This window comes from Centroberyx gerrardi, chromosome 22 (genome assembly GCF_048128805.1).
Source record: "Centroberyx gerrardi isolate f3 chromosome 22, fCenGer3.hap1.cur.20231027, whole genome shotgun sequence".
In the NCBI taxonomy this organism is placed as follows: Eukaryota; Metazoa; Chordata; class Actinopteri; order Beryciformes; family Berycidae; genus Centroberyx; species Centroberyx gerrardi.
Window position 1 is genome coordinate 6,335,760 of NC_136018.1, and position 18,750 is coordinate 6,354,509.

Sequence of the window (18,750 nt, forward strand, 5' to 3'; positions counted from 1 at the left end):
TTATGAGCTAAAAAATACAATAAAATCAGTCCGTTTTGTCTTTGGACTCCAGCTGATTTTGGCCCATGCTGCATAAATCATAACACAGCCTATAGATGCAGCTCGGTCTGGTTTTGATGCCCGGAGGCTCCGTTTGCTCTCATTCATGGTTACAAATGACAGACGGAGCAGACAGTGAGAGACGGTGGTAACGCGTTAGTCAGTCACGAGTATGAGAATTACTATTAGACTACAATTTAAGTAACGAGGTGAGGCTACAGTTACCAAATAGCCTATAATAAATAAGTCATTCGTTTTGTTACCAGATTGATTTGATTTATCCAAAATCTCCAGGTTATCCCTCCTCCTTTCTTCATAATTAGTCTGTAAGCAAATTTAGTTGTAAAATGGCAGAAAAGTTGACTTTCTCTACTAGGCTATCGTGCAAAAACAATTGACATCAATGCTGTTTAGTTTCCCTGATCATCCACAGGAGAGGTGAGTCCTGCAGGGGAATCGAATTATTCCCCATGGAAATAACAAGTAAAGGAATAATATTACTTTTGGGATGAGTATTGGGTAATGCGTTACTTTTGGAGTAACGAGCCCCCAACATGGAGAGAGGAGGGAGCCATGCGCACTTATTTTACCCAAGTCTCCTCGCCGCCCCAGTGTTTCCTCTACCGGAGGCGGACAATTACAGCAGCCAGTCGCCACGAAATAGGTCTGCAATTGCTGGGCAGATGAATTAGTTGGCATTCACTGTCTGCACGATGGGAGGGGAAGGGGATGGGGGCGGAGGGGGGGTTAAGTTTTCAGCAGCTTGCAAGTTGAGCACGGAGGGGACAAATGTTGGGGATGTATGGAGTCACGACGCACGACGCAAACCAGTTCGTCATGACCTGAAGTGAATCACGATGGGATTTCTTTGGTGACGTGAAATTTAGGTTAGATGCAATTAGGGATGGCTTATGCCAACAGCTCTAACCTATAGCCGTCTATTTAAACCACTTTTTCCCTCCAGCTCATTTGGCTTTTCTTTTATTATTTTGATTTGAAATGTAGTAGCCTATATTTGAATTTCCAACAGAAGCAGAGATTTCTCCATAGACCTTTGCGCTCTGAACTTAGACTCTGCCTTGGCTTGCACTGTCCTCTGTTTCCAGTCTGTATGAGGAGAGCAGAGAGCGGCTGCGCTTTGCGTGGAAGCGCTGACTGACGAGTGCGCCGGGTAAGTCAAGTGTTTGCGGATTTCTCTGGGAAGACGCTGCCTCGTGCAGCCCGGCTGTGCACCTGTGGACGCCTGCAGAAACACCGGGGACGCCTTGTGTTTTTTTTTATTTTTCTATTTTTTTTTTTCCAGACGAGGGTCGTTGTATTTTTAGGGCTTTCCTATAGAGCGTGTGTCGGATGCACGGCTGGATTGTGAGCAGTCGGAGAGGTCTGGGCAGATTCAGCACCACCGCTTTGAACAGCTCCCATTCGTCGCGTGTGGATGGGCTCTGTCGGTCTCCGTCTCTCCTGCAGCTCCTAACTACCGGCTACAATGGCATCACACGGTTTCTGGTCTCTTGGAGGAGATAATGCGGGCGACAATACCGGGAGTCAGAGCCCCAATACGCGTGAGTGGCTTTTTTTTGTCTTCAAATCACCTCTGATGGAAAATTAATTGTCGTTTCCAGTGCATTGTCTCCAGCCAGCGTCCTGCATTTGATGATACACTGTCATTTCCACCGAGTGACAAACCAAACAGGCCCGCTGCATGTAGTCGATGCACCTGCTTTACTCATATTTCTTAATTTACCTTGCAAGAGCCAATAATCACCATAGGAGTGTTTTACTCCAAGTTGCACGGTGCCCGTTGTGTTTCGGGTTTATGGCGCTATTCTAAAGTTGGACTCTCCATGCACTATTCGTCCTTATTTGATTTATCACCTCTCTCTTGCAGCCAGGGCTTGGTGCCAGGCGGCGGCCCAGAAATTATCCGGAGGCATTGGATCGAAATTATGTGGTATGTTGTTTCAGAGGGGGAGAGGGGGGTGGGGATGGGAGATACATGCCGTTATTTCCATTTATTATATTCACGGCTTGGACTTGCTGGTGTCAATTCAGCTCAGTAAATATCTCGTGCTTTTTAATAATAATGATTTGTGATGTGCAAAAGCTCTGCTCAATGTGGGAGAAGTGGAGAAGCCGGCCGAGCCGTCCGTCAAACAGGCGGAGACAGCGGCCGAGACCTGCGGCTGCAACAAACCCTGCAACTGCCCTAAAGCTGCTGTGGTTTTCTCCGATCTCTATTCAACAGGTACAAAACCACACCGCAAACCTGGATTTTATCACTTAAGGCAAAGCTTGGCCTTGTCCGGACACGGCCTCATTTAGCCTATTCACTGCAAAAACAAACGTTTAAGATTCAAGCAATAGAGTAGGCTATTAAAATCAATTTTTCTTAAAACAAGTGGAAAAAAAAATCTGGCAATGAGTGAGATCATTGCATTGGCTCTAATAAAAATGGACTTTTTTAAAGAATTTTATGTGTCATTTTCTTGACATTAGTGCAGGTGATCCGCCTTATTCTGCCTTGTTTCCACATACTGATACTAAAATACCTGAAACAAGTGAAACTGCGTTGGAAACAAATGGGATTCTCTCGTCTTACTCGCAGAACATCTCACTTTTGTGAGAAAAATACGAATTTAAGACTGAATATCTACATGTAAGACTAAATGATTTAAGTTGGACATTTTTTGCAGTGGTGGAATATTTCGGCGGGGTCACCTTCAGCAAAATATGTTGTTTTCAGGTGTTCAGCTTTGTAAGGCTGCTATTCAGACACAGGATTATTAAAGTAAAATATAAATACCTGGGTCTTCTTTCGGTTGGTTAATTCACGCCTTTAGGCCTATATTTTATTGCAAAATTATACTTAGCCAATGTTCCTATTTTAGAGGCCTATGTGCAGCTTAATGATGCATGCAAATAGCTTTAAAATCCCATTTCTAAAGAATAAATCCTTTACTACCATGCATTACCAGAAAAGGTAAATCTGCAGGTAAAATATTAAAACGCCTCTCCTGGTTGTTTTGCAGACCTGCTGCCTGCCTTGAACGGTGACACCAAAACAATGACGTTTCTGCAGGAAGTGGTGGATATTTTACTGGCTTACATCGTGGAGTCTTTCGACAGGGAAACGAAAGTGATTGATTTTCACTATCCGAATGAATTGCTTCAGAGGAACAACTGGGAGCTGCAGGACGAGCCGGAGACTCTGGATGATATCTTGATCAGCTGTCGTGCCACTCTCAAATACGCGATCAAAACAGGTAGGCTTGGATGTAAATGTTAATAATGTAGGCCTAGATAAAAAAAAATAGGTTTCTCACTTTAAAAGGAAGCGAGAGTCGTTTCCTATTTAGATTATTACATGTATTTGTTTTCAGATTTAAAAGCTACATCATACTCTCGTTCCTCTTGACTAGGCCTAAATTTCGGCCTGCTGCCTGTCTTTGCGTTATCATTATTTCTTACACAAATTGGACATTTAATCCCTTTCGAAAAAGAACTACAGTAGGCTAATACATTTTAGAAGGATAGGCTACTATATAAATAACATTTGACAGAAAAAAACAGTGAAATATCATGCAGCTGCTATAGCTCAAAAAAATAAACCATAGAAAATCATATAGGCTAGTAATATCATAAGTGATAAATAATACCGAAAAGATCACTAATCACTACAGAATACCATAGACACACTATAAATCCCTATAGGAATATTATAGGAATATTATAGTCATTTTTCGTTTGAGATTCCTCCAGAAATCCGTTTAGCGAGGACAGTTTTGCCAAAGATTTCCAACAAGAAACAAAACATCTGTGTTTAAAATATTGAATGGCGCCTTCAGAACATCACTTGAAAATGGTCCTCGTTACCTCTCGGCCATTAGACCGATAAATACGGTGATGCAGTAAATCTGTTCAACCACACAAGAGATAATAATAATAACCAGGCCAAGTCCATTATTCTCTCCTGACTCCTGACCGCAGCTCTAAGGAGAACATTTACGACAACAGGACGGGACATAATTGATCTCCTCCAAAACAACAATAGGTGTGTTTTCTAACGAATTTGGCCATGATGAAAATGTTGCTCTATAGTTCTCATTGAGAATGGGCAATGAATGGGAAATTATGTGAATTATCTGGATTGATGTGAATTAGGTGATCATAATAAGGCATCACAGCCACAGAGATAAACAAATAACAGTCACTTAATGTTTTCAGAAAAGCATTAAGTTCTCCTTCTTTCCTTAAAAAGATCTTAACCTCCTATAATTTACACCAGTTTGAAGCTACTCAGAATGATATATGATATACTGCATATTATAGTATATTATGAATTTATGTCATAAAACAAGGTGGACTTGGGAGTGTTTACCCTCCACTGCTCTCTTGGTTATCCATATCACACAAAATATTATGAGTGTTTCTCAAGATGATAAAAAAAAATCACTGCAGTTGCATTGTTCCCTTGCAATGAGTTTTGAATCTAATATACACTAAATTAGATGCAATTTGCCCAAACCTAACTTGAACTCAACATAAAAAAACACATTGCAGCATTTCAATTTCCCTGACTCCAAACAGAGTGTTAAACTGCAGCCATCTCACACCATTCCCCCCCCCCCCCCCCCCTCTCTCTTCTTTGCTTATTCAGCCCACCCCAGGTACTTCAATCAGCTCTCTACAGGATTAGACATGGTTGGTCTGGCAGCGGATTGGCTAACATCCACCGCCAACACCAATATGTAAGTATGTGGCCTGCCTCATCACGATCTAAACGGTGATAATGGTAATGACAATGAATTCCATTTCCGGTCCATCCATATGCATTCTGCTCTGCGTCTGCACAGGCTGATAGTGGCTCTCTTTTTTTTTTTCACTCAATCATGGCAAATGAAAAGGGTGAAATGAAAGGCACAACTCCCCCACCACCACCACCCCTCCTCTTCCCTCCACCCCCCACCCTTTTACCCCCACCTCACCTCTTATCCCCATGGGGATTCAAGGGGAGAAAATTAGCTCTGAAATTAAATTCAGCCTAATCTGAAGCTAATTTTAGTGTGTGTTGTGGGTGATAAACTCTGCGAGCGTCAGCCTTGGCAACTGTGAGACTCTGCAATATAAGCCCTCTGTTGACACCGGGTTTTTTAAATTATTACAGTTTCTGTGAATCAAAGGCATGTATTAATTAAAAAATATATCAGGAGGCACATAGTGGAAATTCACTGTGTAATGCAGCAGGGACGGTGGAAGTGTAGCACTTCTGAACAACAGACAGTGCAGTCAAGTCTGTGAAGGGGTTGTGTGCTATTTGTGGAAAAAAATGAATGTAAATGTATGAAAAGTTAATATACAATCTATTGATTTGTATTTAATTTCGTTTAGAAGCATCAATTGAAAGTAAGATCATTCTCCCTTCAGAAATGAAGGTGTAATCCATATATTCAGTGCTAAATGTAACGTTCAAGGATAATTCTACAGTTATAGTATAATAAATATAGTTTTTCCTCTCTGGATTTTGCAATACTATGTGTTCTTTCTCACTCTGTAAGAGCTCAGCAGCTAGTTTAACCCTGAAACATCAATTTCCATAACACTTACCAAGCCTAAATACAATCCTGAAACCTCCAAACTGCAGGGAAAATAAATATCTGTTTTTGTGGCGATGAGTCATGACGCATTGTGTCTTCTTCTCGCTGTGGGCACCATGTTTGTGTAACCTGGTCCCATGTGACGTCCCTTGTGTAACGCAGGTTCACCTATGAGGTGGCTCCTGTCTTTGTGCTGCTGGAATACGTCACTCTGAAGAAGATGAGGGAGATCATTGGCTGGCCGGACGGGCGAGGGGACGGCATTTTCTCTCCTGGTATGTTAGGCGACGCCAATCACTCACACCCCTCTGTTTCCCAGGGAAATGGAACGGCCTGTGTGCTGTAATGTGTCAATTTGCATTTTGATGATATAAATGGAACAGCCGATTAGCATAAAACAATTTTCTTTTTTCTGACTTCATCCCTTCCAGTCTTTAATGTCTCCCATGCACTTCTGGTTGACGCGATGAAGAGTAATCATTGGAGAATATAATGTCAAAGAAGTCTCCCATGATGAGATTCTCTAGCAATGTGATTGACATACTGAGACATTGTGGACAGTGAGCTATTGCATTAATGTGATTTTGCATGCTGTGTCATCTCTGATTCGCTGTGTACAAACAAAGGAATTTTTTGGGGTTTCTTAATTCTTAACATGCATGGGCTTTTTAAAAAAAAAGTATATCTCTTACGCTTTCGTGTCAATAAGAAGCCGAGCATCACACCCATGAGGTTTGCTCGTTATGCCTAGTGATGTGGAGAGACGTGCCGGTGACAGTGAGTGATGGTGGATCACTGAGCGGTGAGCGTCCTGTCTGTCCTCTAGGTGGTGCTATTTCTAACATGTACGCCATGCTGCTGGCCCGCTTCAAGATGTTCCCCGAAGTGAAGGAGAAAGGAATGTCATCTGTTCCCAGACTGGTGGCCTTCACATCTGAACACGTAGGCATCTTTAAAATTTCAGTATTCTCTTTTTTTTTTTTTTTTTTTTTTGAATGGTTGCTCATTTTGTTTCATTTCAACTCTTTCATGTTTTAATTGCTTTTTCATTTGGTAGTGATCCATCTCTTCACTGATGGAGAATATGTGTATGGTTGGATCGAATACAACTGAATACTGAACACCATTTTAATTTAACACATTTTTTTATCAAATCAAAAAGATCTTTTTTATACAAGAATACGGTGTATTTTCATATCTAAAAGAAATGTCTCATGTAGTTTTGGACACCTATTCCAAAAAAAAAAAGGCTCTGAGACTTTTTAACCTAGCAGCAGCTGTTTCTTAGATGGAGAAATGACTCTGTGTCACTTTCACACTGCCAGAGCTGATATAAAACCGACATTATGTGTGTCAGATACAGAAAAAGGTGACTCTGTCTGTTGCAGCGTGTCATGTTTCTCAGGACCTTTGAAAGATGCTGTGAGCAAAATCCAGTAAACAACACACAAACCTCTCACAGTGAGAGCTGTCTTCCCAAGTTTCACTCTGCATTTTCTCATTTCCCCTGCTTTGACCTCAGCGCAGCAGAATCAGGCCAAACAGGCTTAAAAATAAACCGTGTTGGTGTCTAACAGATATTTCAGCGCAATCCCTCTCTCTCATTCTATTATCTTTCAGAGCCATTTCTCAATCAAAAAAGGTGCGGCGGCCCTTGGCATCGGGACAGAGAGCGTCATCTGCATCAAAGCGGATCAAAGGTACAGTCGGCCTCTGATTTGATCGGTACAACTGAAAGATAAAACATTAGACATCAATATATGAATTTACAAATTCAAGTAACAAAAAGCTTTCGTTTTTACTTTGCAGTGGCAAATTGATCCCATCTGACCTGGAGAGGAGGATACTGGAGGCTAAACAGAAGGTAATATGACCCACATTTATAATAGATATTACTTTATACAGCACTGACTATATGGTACTCACTCAGCTGAAACCATGGCGATGGTAAAGGGGAATGTGATATGGATCTGGCAACACACCGGCATCATTATAACTGCATCAGCAGGTGCTGTGACATGGAGGCTCTGCAACATTACTGCAAATGAACCACAAGAGCCTCATGTGCGATCATTGTGTTGTTTGTGCTTGTGCAGGGTTTCGTCCCTTTCTTTGTGAGCGCGACCGCCGGCACAACGGTGTACGGAGCCTTCGACCCTCTCATTGCCATCTCTGATATCTGCAAAAAGTACAACGTCTGGATGCATGTGGATGTGAGTGAAACAGCTTGACAAGACTGGTTTACAAGACACACTGAGCTATGTAAACAGATTGTAACCCTTCTTGGTGAAATCTGTGTTCCTCTAAAGCCTGTTCCCCATTTTAAAACATATTATTACCTCAAACATGCATGATCCAAAGTCTTTTAGTAGGGGAACACATAGGACTATTGAGCTTACCAGTGAGGTTTGACAAATGTATTATATCTGTCTCGCCTCTATTGCTTTCGCTTGACCCAGATAGGAGCTAGCCATTTCCTATCTAACACTGGAGATTAGAAAAACTGGAGCAGAGGCTGTAAATCATCTCCTCCCCTGACTTTGCCATCATGGGCTCTCTCACTGAGAGAACTCTATCTATTAATGAAGGTGATTTAGGCCTGACAGGGGGACACCTCTATTAAGAGACATAAACGGCCTTGTCCATCATTTCTCAACCAGTCGGGATGAAAAAAAAAAACACACAAAAAAAACACGCTGCTATATTTTGGCACCTGCTGCATTTATCGGTATATGTGCTTTGGTGGGGGCGGCTCTTCATTGTCACAGTGTGTCTGATGGCATTTTTAACACACTGGAGTGAACATTATGAAGCGATCGTGGTACAAGAGGTTGAGAAATCCAACAAAGCCTGAAAATACATCTGAGGAAGCTGCTGACACTTGGGTTGGACCGATTTGGGTTTTTGAAGACTGATACTGATACCAATGTTTAGACTGAAGTTGCCGATAGCTGACATTTCGTGCTGAAATTCTGTATCTTCAGATTTAACCATTTTCATGCCCAAAATTGCAAGGATTCAGTGTTTCCCTCAGAGTTTTGTTCTTGTCATGATGTTCATGATTTAGACCATCATGGGACATTAAAACTCTCCACTGAAACCCAGACTTCTTTTAGCATTAGCAGCTCCTGTACCTCATCTATTCAGTGGTAGGGTAATGCTCTGGGATACATTACTGCCTTTAAATTAAGAATTAATTTACAAAAAACACATTATTGAGCACTTAAATTAATAAATAAAATCTGTGCAACAAAAGTAAAATGTCATTGCAGCTTCATGTTTTTCTATAGCTGTAGTCAGGGAGGAACCTTCATCATATCGAAATGGACGATTATCTGGCCGATATCCAATATTTAATAAAAGGCGAATATTGGCCTGATATATCAGTCTAACCATAGTTGACACCCCACTGCCTTGATGTGGTACTAAATGACCCGTAGCCTACAGCCTAAGCTCTATTTATAACGTGTCTGATGAACATTTGTCTCCTCAGGGTGCGTGGGGAGGAAGTCTCCTCATGTCCAGGAGACACAGGTGGAAGCTGGATGGAGTTGACAGGCAAGTGCCATCGATCTCAGCTGGGGGGCTGTCTGTTTTTTAGGTGGACTCAAACTGAGAAGCGTTAGAAGTACAGGTGCATGATGGTTATTTTTGTCGTTAACCGCAGGGCCAATTCAGTAACATGGAACCCGCACAAGATGATGTCCGTCCCCCTGCAGTGTTCTGCCCTGCTGGTCAGAGAGGAGGTAGGACTCATCCCACTTACAAAATACCGTCGTCACATACATGTCGATTTTATTTCATTCCAATTCAACTGAGGAATTGGAATTTGAAAAAACCCACAGGAAACAGAATTGGAATTGAATCGGAATTCCAGGAAGTTTAATTTTATTCAGTGAAATTCTGTGAAATTCCATGTTTTTTTGTTTTTTCTTACCGCATATCTGACATTACACGTAATGTTATATATTATCATTACTGAATATCACAAAATGTTAAAGGGACCTTTCAGGTGGAATTTGATGCATGTAATCTTAATCTATACATTTTGATTGAATGTATTTGATTTAACTGTCTTTTATTTTATTCATAATGTTTGATTTATAATGTTTAGCAGGTCAAGTCAAACTCTCTTAGAAGTCTAATTTCATGGAAATCAATTCAGTTTCCTGTCATTCAAATTCAATTCCAATTCTTTTTCCTTAGAGCTGGGTGACATTCACATTCCAACTCCAGGAATTGAACTGGAATTTACCATGCATTCTCAGTTCAATTCATGAATGGCTCCAGCCCTGATAGAGACATAAATGTCCTGCACCCCGTCTCTCACAGGGTTTGATGCAGAACTGCAACCAGATGCACGCCTGCTACCTGTTCCAGCAGGACAAACACTACGATCTGTCCTACGACACTGGAGACAAGGCGCTGCAGTGCGGACGCCATGTGGACATCTTCAAGCTCTGGCTCATGTGGAGAGCCAAGGTACAGACTGCAGTGGGAATTTACTCTCCTGGTTATATGTCTACATGCATCTCTTAGAATTACAAATTGACTACGTGCAATATGGACTGATGAGGATGAAGAATGTGACAGTAACAGTATGTTTTGGTGATAGACATCCCTAAAAACTACCTAAGCCTCTGGCAGTGAGGTTAGGAACCAACATCTATATTGCAAAGACAGAGATGCAATCGTTTTTTCAAGTATTTTTCCCCTTTCAGCCAAACAAGTATCAATTCAGGAAAGTGTGGAAGTTTTAATGTGACTGAAAGACATTTTGCCACAGTACAAATTAAGTGAAACATGCTAGGATTTACCCCAAATTGCTAGATTTAACCAAATGCTTTATTTGGTCTTTTATTCAAAATCTTGGATGTTTATGCTCAATATGCTCTTCAACTCTATTTACACTCTATTTACACTATGATATGCATATTACAGATGTATAAGTGCCAAGAGACTGAAATAAATACAAATTCATGATATTTTTCTCCAATTATCCAGCAGAAAAAATGATTGGTTGCAGTCTCTTCTTATTTACACAGCTGCCCAGTAATAAAGAAAATACTTTTCGTTTTGCAATCACAGAAGGCCTATTGCTTGTCTTGCTTTAATCTCTAACATAAATAACACTTCTTAACCTTTTCATTGACAGGGAACCATCGGGTTTGAGGCTCAAATTGACAAGTGTCTGGAGCTGTCGGAGTACCTGTACAACAAGATCAAGGACAGAGAAGGATACGAGATGGTGTTTGACGGAAAAGTATGTCGGCATTTTACTTTTTGCTCTGTTAATAATACACAAGGATGATTAGCTCCAGTCACATAGTCAGAAAACAGCAGCTAACATTAGTCCATGTTGCCTCAGTATATTCAATGTCACTTATGGTTGACTTGATTGGCAAGCAGTGTGCTATTGCTTTGTGTTGGATGAATGCCATTTTTTCCCCTAGCCGTCAGTATAATGTGCTGCTATTATGTCTAATGAATAGCATAATGGCCCGTAATTGCTCATATGCATATGAATAGCGTGGTTTCTGAAATATCCCATACCAAGCAAAAGTGCAACAACAAAAACATACGTGGTTGCGATGGGGTTATTAAGCTAAAAAAACCTTTTTATGAAACGAGTGCTTGGACATCCAGAGTCATTAGAAGTGAAAGGTCTTCAGTGTTTCAAGGCTTTTCTTTCCCCGCTGAGTCACAAAGGCTGAGAGCATCATAACCCAGAGAGTGACAGCAAACAGCCGAGTCCTCTGGGCATCAGCCAGGTGTTCAGCTGGCTCTGCCCATCACATCAATCTGATGTCGAATACACTAGCCTCGAACCGGCCCAGCTGTATAAATGAGGCTGGTGTGCATGGCTAGTCAGCTGTTGGTAATGAATACTTTTCCACTAGCAAACAGACAGGCTTGTCTCTAGCAGGGCATCTGATGCCAAATATATAGCTGTGAGGCTTCCAGACTCAGTGTTTATCTGAGAATGAGCCAGCCTACCTGTCTGATGCTGTGGCCACCAAATGCATTTCCTTGTCAAGATGTGAATTGCCTTTTTCAAACAGAATCCACTCCGGCTTGATAAATGGATGGGGCATGGCCACTTTCAGCACTTTTTGCCCATTAGATTTCAGTAGTGGATGCCTGGCACACTTTGCATCATGGCTGCATATGTTTGTGCATATACACTACCAGTCAAAAGTCTGGACACACCCGATGTACTATGTTTTTCATTATCTTAAAGCCATTTTGATCTAAAGGCTTATGCTTAAATGCTAGAAATTTGTTTTTTTAGACAAATATAAATAGTGAAGTTGATGCCTATGTATGAATTTCTTTCCAAAGCCTTTGCCTTTCCATCAAGGCAAAGGGCGGCTACTTTAAAGAATCTAAAATATAAGATAGTTTTGATTTGTTTAACACTTTTTTGGTCACTGCATGATTCCATTTGTGTTATTTCATAGTTTTGATGTCTTTACAATTATTCTAAAATGTGGAAAATAGTAAAAATAAAGAAAAATATGCAAACTTTTGACTGGTAGTGTACAATATATGCGTATCTGTGCATGTTTTTGCTTTTGCGCGACTATTTCAGCGACAGAAAATGTCAGTTGAATCCTCTGCTGACTTGTGTACTGTGTGTGTTCTCCCGCAGCCGCAGCACACCAACGTCTGCTTCTGGTACCTTCCTCCTGGGGTCCGCTATCTGGAGGACAAAGAGGAGAAAAAGAAACGCTTGCACAAGGTGGGTGAGCGGAGATAAGCAGCCTGGCTACAGTATCTACCCCACACACCTTTCATCTGCCCTGCAAGCCCCTCATTCATATCCGGCTTGACCATCGCGTCCTCCTCGTTAGGCACAAAACGGCAGTCAAAAGACAAATCCTTGGCACTGTTTGGTTTGGAAATAGTGACGGTCTTAAAACAGGACGGTATATGATAGATTCGGGCTATCATAGGCCAGGTTTAGGGGGAGTGAGTGTATTGGTGGGGAGTGAGGCAATTCACAAGGAGGCGGCTGCTGTGGCGGCCATTCAGAGGAGCCCACAGCAGCAGGGGCCGACTAATTGACAATTAGGACAAACAGATGGTGTGCGTGCCAGCCATACAAAGAGCTCTCTCTCTCTTTCTCTCTCTCTCTCTCTCTCTCTCTCTCTCCCGTGTCCTCTCTTTCTCTCTAAAACCAACAGCCATAAATCGTTGCCATCTCTGTCACAGCACATCAGATGGAGAGGTTTCCCTTTGTTTTCCGAAGTTTGATTGAAAAGTGCCCGTGGACACGCTCCGCCGGACTGAGTGTTTAGCCAGCTTGCTCTTTTTCCGCAGACTCTGACGCCGAGATTGAAGGATGATGTCATGTTGCCCGATTAGCACAACGAGGAACCCAGAGAGAAAGGTCCAATTTGGAGAAACACTCCTCATTTTCCACTTAATGGCTACTTTAAAAGGCCGAATGGACCAAAAAAAACTGGAAAATTGTCAAATGACTGATTTGAGGGAAATCCGCAGCTGCTGATTTATTATTTTACTGAAATTGCAGGCTTGCCAATTGCAACAGGACACCTGCAACAGATTTAAGAGGAATGACTGTAATTATGATGTGATGAGAACTGTGGAGCAGCTTATGGTGCGATCCAAAGCAGTGCAGCCTCTCCTTTTACACCACTCACCAGGCCAACAGACCGTTATTGTACAGTTGACATTGAAACCTGCTGCTGCATTGTTCGCTTATTCCAAAGAGTGAAGGTGTGCACTATTGGAGGAAAAAAAAAACCTTTCCATGCCTGTGCCTAAAGGAGTTAGTGGAGTTTTCAAAGTTTCTAATTTTTCATCTTAATACCCGCAGATGTATTAGAACTCTTGCTAGATTATGCTGGACCTCGAGGTTATGTGAGTCACTGCTAACTTTAAGCCCTTAAGCTGAAGTTTAGCCTCGGTAAACTGTCGCCTGAATTACTGAATCTTATGTGCATATGCTTAAGTTGAATGTAGCTCACAAAAATACACCAAGTATGGTCATTTCTCATTTCTAGCAGATCCTGTAACTGAAAGTAGTAGACACTAAATAAGAGACAGTAAAACATACTGCAATGATATTACAAAGATCCATATTTTCCTGTGAAATGTTTTGCCCTGGTAGAATAATGCTTGATAGTCTGGTGTTAGCCAGAACAAGGAGTGTGACTTTCAAACTTGTAATTGAATCTGCCACAGCTCATCAAAGGACAGAATCCACACTGCCATCGAGACTCAGCTGAGCACAAAAAAAAACACACTGTCACCTCTCAACTTGGCAGTGGCAGTCAATGTACTGTGTACCCAGTTGGTGTCAGATTTAGTTGGTGTAAACTGTGTTTGGGGGTTAGCAGCCTTGGGATGTGATAGACTACATGCACTAGGATTGCAGTAATCTGAGAAAAACTTGTTACAGTGACAGTAAAATCAAAACAAAACAAAACACAGTGATCAGGTTACAGACTTTTCTGTAAGAAGGCGGATGATTGGTCAGTGAATAATACAGGTGAAGTAAAAATTGATTTGGCTTAAGGTGAGTTAGAGCCACGTAGAGGAGCCATGCATACTAGCCTCATGATCATCTATTACTCCACTCACTCACTCACTCACTCACTCACTCACTCACTCACTCACTCACTCACTCACTCACTCACTCACTCAAATCTACTCAGGGAATTCGTTACTATTTCTCCAAACTGGAAAACAATCACACCTATGGTTTGTTTTCTTTGGTCCGAACCAGAGTGGAAAAGTGTTCTTTGTTGCATTTCTATATTTGGTTCGTTCAGGTTCACACTGCCCAATTAAGAGTGAACCAGAGCTTGTAAACAAAAGCCACATGGACTCACAAGTAGCTTGTTTACTGGACAGTTTTGGTAACCTGTCATCCTGCCAGGGTTAGAGATTTTGGCAGCAGAGAGAGGAGTCAAAACAAACCTGATTCCAGTCCCTGTAACTTTAGCTAAGCATGATGGACTTGTCTGCACTCTTTGCTGTAATTTACCTTATCTGGTTTTGATACTGCAGTCATTCCACAGCCTGCATATTGATGAGGCACTTCACTTCGTCTTGACTCCAAGTTTGCCCTCAGTTCGGCTTTCAAAGAAGAAGAGTAGCTGCTGGCTATCAGATGTCACATCCGTCTCCTTATACCCATAAAACCATGCGTTTTGAGGTCGTTTCCTGTAGTTTGTTCGAATTACATTCTCGCTACTAATGAACTGCACCTCAGTTCATTTGAAAGAGGACTGAGACTCATTTTCAGGCGTCTCAGTGTGGCTATTTGGTGCCATCCGAGTTATAATGGTGTTGTTTTCACCTACTAAAATGAACCAAACTGAAGAAGTAAACGCTCCGGAGTTTAAACGAACCGCTCCAAACAAACTTGGTGTGAACTTCAACTTTTCTGCATGCCTTTCTCCTCTCTCTTACTCAAAGGAAACAGTCCTAATGTGTGCTGTATGTGTTGGCTTGTTGTCAGGTGGCCCCGGTGATAAAGGCCAGGATGATGGAGTACGGGACGACCATGGTCAGCTACCAGCCCCAGGGGGACAAGGTCAACTTTTTCCGCATGGTGATCTCAAATCCCGCTGCTACCTTCGAGGACATCGACTTTCTTATTGAGGAGATTGAACGGCTCAGCCAAGATCTATAAGACTCATCTCGCCAAAACCTCCTGTACTTTCCCCCTAGACGGATGAAATGTTTGTCGTGAATGTACTGGTAATCTATTTTTTTTTTCTCTTTCCTCCAAAGTCACATATTAAAAAGTATATTTGAGAAAAAAGACCTACAGATATATCCATATATTATGTATTGTAGCTTTGCCGTGGGCCGCCTGGGTCCGAAGCTATGTAAAAGTGCTTCTGTCTGCCTTTCCTAGTGTAGAGTAGTGTAAGTGATGTAACTTTATATGTATTTTTGTGATATGAAACGCTTGTGCAATAGGTTGATGAGGAAGAGTTTATTTTTCAATCATTCTCATTTGCTGGATATGATGTTAAGTGCCAGATGTGGTTGTGTTCTATTGTAACCTACATTTTAAACTTACTTATGGTTTAAAAAAAAAAGCACTTCACCTTACCTCAGCTCAGTCAACTGCCTTTACATCTGCACATACTTCAAGCAGTGATTTTGGACAAACTTCTCTTAGGATGATAGACTGGCAGCATATAGTGGTACCAGCACATGTTAAGTAAGAATTCCAACCCGAACATGCCATCATATGAATTTGGAAATGTTTCCCGAACATGAAGGCAAGGAAAAAAGGAGATGAGGAAAAGTGCCTAGTCGTGGGAGGAATTAATAATATTATTTCCATCAAAATTACACAAAAACAAGGTCAAATCATACTACTTTGTCAATTTCTGGACTATTTATGCAGCCATGTCCGTCCACGTTCATCAACAAATGCTCTTTGACAGGATGCTCTGCAGTTTGTGATGCTAATTTAAGATTGTTGTACTTATTACTTCTAATACTTTTTCTCTGTCTCACTGTTTTCTAGTGTATTTAAGATGGTGTAGGCTTGTTAAACCCATTTTGTTTGATGCCAACAGCTAACGCACATATCAAAATGGGGACCATTTCCGACCCGGCTGTATATTTAGTGCGCTGTTCATGTCATGCTATGATTTACAATTTGAACGTGGTGTTACCATGCCTATAGACGGACATGAGGCAACTTGAAGGACTTACTGGATGAAAAACCTCTTATCTGCAGTGCTAAACTGAGAGAGGAGTGAGAGGAGATTTGGTCAATGGCGTTATTGTTTTTAGATGAGCACTTAACGAAAGATCCAGGATCTTAAGAAACTGGGAAGAGGGGCAATAATGGTGTTTTGTTTGAGTATAGGAACTTCACCAGATTTGCAGCTACTGTATACCTGACATCACTTGCACTAAATCATAGGCGAAGGCGGAGCATTCCTTAGCATTGCAATTGAGGTTTCTACTTTATTCATTCACAAGCAATATTTGAACATGGGTCCAATCTATATGCCCTGCAAATATGAATAGAAACAGTGAATTCAAGTGTACAATAGTTAAAGATTATCAAGTTTCCAGACAGTTTAACAAAACGCACAGTAGTTAACAAAAAAAAAAACACAAACAAAAAAAAAACAAAGCTTTGGTGGGTTAGTTGATGGAATGTGAACCCTGACTTGCCAAGCAGAGGTTCTGTAGCATTTTCATTAGATCAAGTTAGAAAAGCACAATTTGCTCAACATGGTTGGTCAGTGTACAATCACTTTTGATCATAGATTGTAAATAGAATTTCAAGATGTCCTAAGTACATATCTTTGTGTATACATACGTGTATATAAGACATATAACCAGAGACTATTTGTGAGGTAAAGTTATTCATATTTTCTCTATCCAATATAGATTACCTGTATTTTCATCCTGTTAGTCCAAAAGGCTTTTTCCTGTGTGTATGTATGTCAGATACTTGACTTGGTTTGTGACTATAATAGCTATTTCAAAGAAAATGTGTTTCAGGGACTGGCTTTAAACTCACGGTTTAAGAAATTGACAGATTTCACCTTGAAAAACTTACTAGTCTTACTCACCGAGACGTAAGACTCTGGTGTTTGGATTTTAAATGAATATGCAAAGCCATTTTGACTCTGAAGCCCTGTGTTTTTTGTGCACAAGTGATACTTGACAGTATGTGCCAATGTGTACCTTAGTGTGTTTGTAACTGTGTTGCCTTAGTATCAATTGCCAGTATTGTCTAGTTTTCCTCCGAGGGGAGGCTGTGCACTTTAGAGTATACACATGACCTAATAATGTGCAATGTCCAATGGGTGTTCATAAGTTGATGTTTAAAAAAACCCACACAAAAAATGTAACTGAGAGTCATTGGTCTGAATGTGTCACGATTCAAGGGTCTGTTGAAAATGAAAGTATCTGGGTTGATTTGAAGATCTTTTCCAGTTTGTAGATATTCTAAAGCTTCTTGTTTAACTGTCTCACATCCTAACAGAGTAGCCTACAGTTTTAAAAAGATTTTAAAAAACGCCTCCTGAGAAAACACGTCTGGTGTTGGCCCTATCTCTCTTTAGTCATCTCCTAATGAAAATTGGCATACACACTGTGACACAAACAACATCGGCTTTATTACGGCGACAAAGGAATCTCACTGTGGTAGTCTTGGAAAGCCAGACATTTTGTTTCTCTTGCTGCTGCTGCTAGACTTGCTTCCTTTGCACGTGCATGCAATGCCTTGCCTATCCAGCTTGTCTGATATACAATCTCCTATATATCTCTCTCTATATATATATATACAGTATATACAGTATATGTAGCTCCTGTAATTAGCTTTAGTGTCCGATGAATAGCTTAGCTCTTAGATTAGTGCACTGTCGCTATAGCCTTTACATGTGATCTGTGTGTCTTTGGCTTCCTGTAAAGTTTCTCGTGCCGCAAGCATGCTAACCTATCGCCTCGCATTATAATCCTCTCTGCGCTCTATCTGACTATCTCTATCCTCTGTCTTTCTCTTCTGCTTGAAGTCTGTTGCAGCTCAGAACGTAGAACACTATATCTAAATGTGTAGTCCCCAAGCATGTCTCTCTGAAAGCTCCTCTCTACTCTGCGCATATATGACCTTTCTCTCTTTCTCTTTAGCTTAGCCTTCTAGTAGCAATGACATATCCAACAATGTATCCTAACGCTTTCCTCTTAAGGTTTCTCGGCTACCCGCTGTTGTTCTGTTTGTGTGTCTGAGATGGTATGTTGACTTGTGTCATGGTGCCACAACGTCAGTGTTTTGGATTTCATCTTGCCAAATGATTACAACAATCTGATTTTCTGAGGCCCTTGACTCTATGCGATGTATGAGAAAAAGAATTAATAGACCCATGTTCGATAAGTTTGGTCATCCAAAAACTAGTCCAAAGCACATGCAGTTGTTCTTAGTCTTTAACAAAGCAGTAAAGAAAACACACAGTGGTTTCTTGTTAACGGGAAATATTGTTTGTTTATGAGAACAAATAAAATCTCTAGTTCTCCGAGTGCGGTTCATTTTCACTAAATATGGTGCAATTCTGGATCACATATTCTGCAAACTACTGTGCTAGCTTCTCTCAAACATTCATTT

At 41.1% G+C, this 18,750-nt stretch overlaps 1 protein-coding gene across 1 annotated transcript; it reads left to right on the forward strand.

Moving 5' to 3' along the window:
• The first annotated feature begins 1,525 nt into the window (after positions 1–1,525).
• Positions 1,526–15,300, forward strand: gad2 (glutamate decarboxylase 2). Its single transcript, XM_071895398.2, has 16 exons — positions 1,526–1,601; positions 1,928–1,990; positions 2,144–2,284; positions 3,069–3,302; positions 4,697–4,787; positions 5,796–5,908; positions 6,460–6,575; positions 7,254–7,333; positions 7,443–7,497; positions 7,730–7,846; positions 9,127–9,191; positions 9,301–9,379; positions 9,966–10,115; positions 10,789–10,896; positions 12,286–12,375; positions 15,127–15,300. The coding sequence occupies exons 1-16, from the start codon at positions 1,526–1,528 to the stop codon at positions 15,298–15,300; spliced, it is 1,752 nt and encodes a 583-aa protein (XP_071751499.1).
• The last annotated feature ends 3,450 nt before the right edge of the window (positions 15,301–18,750 follow it).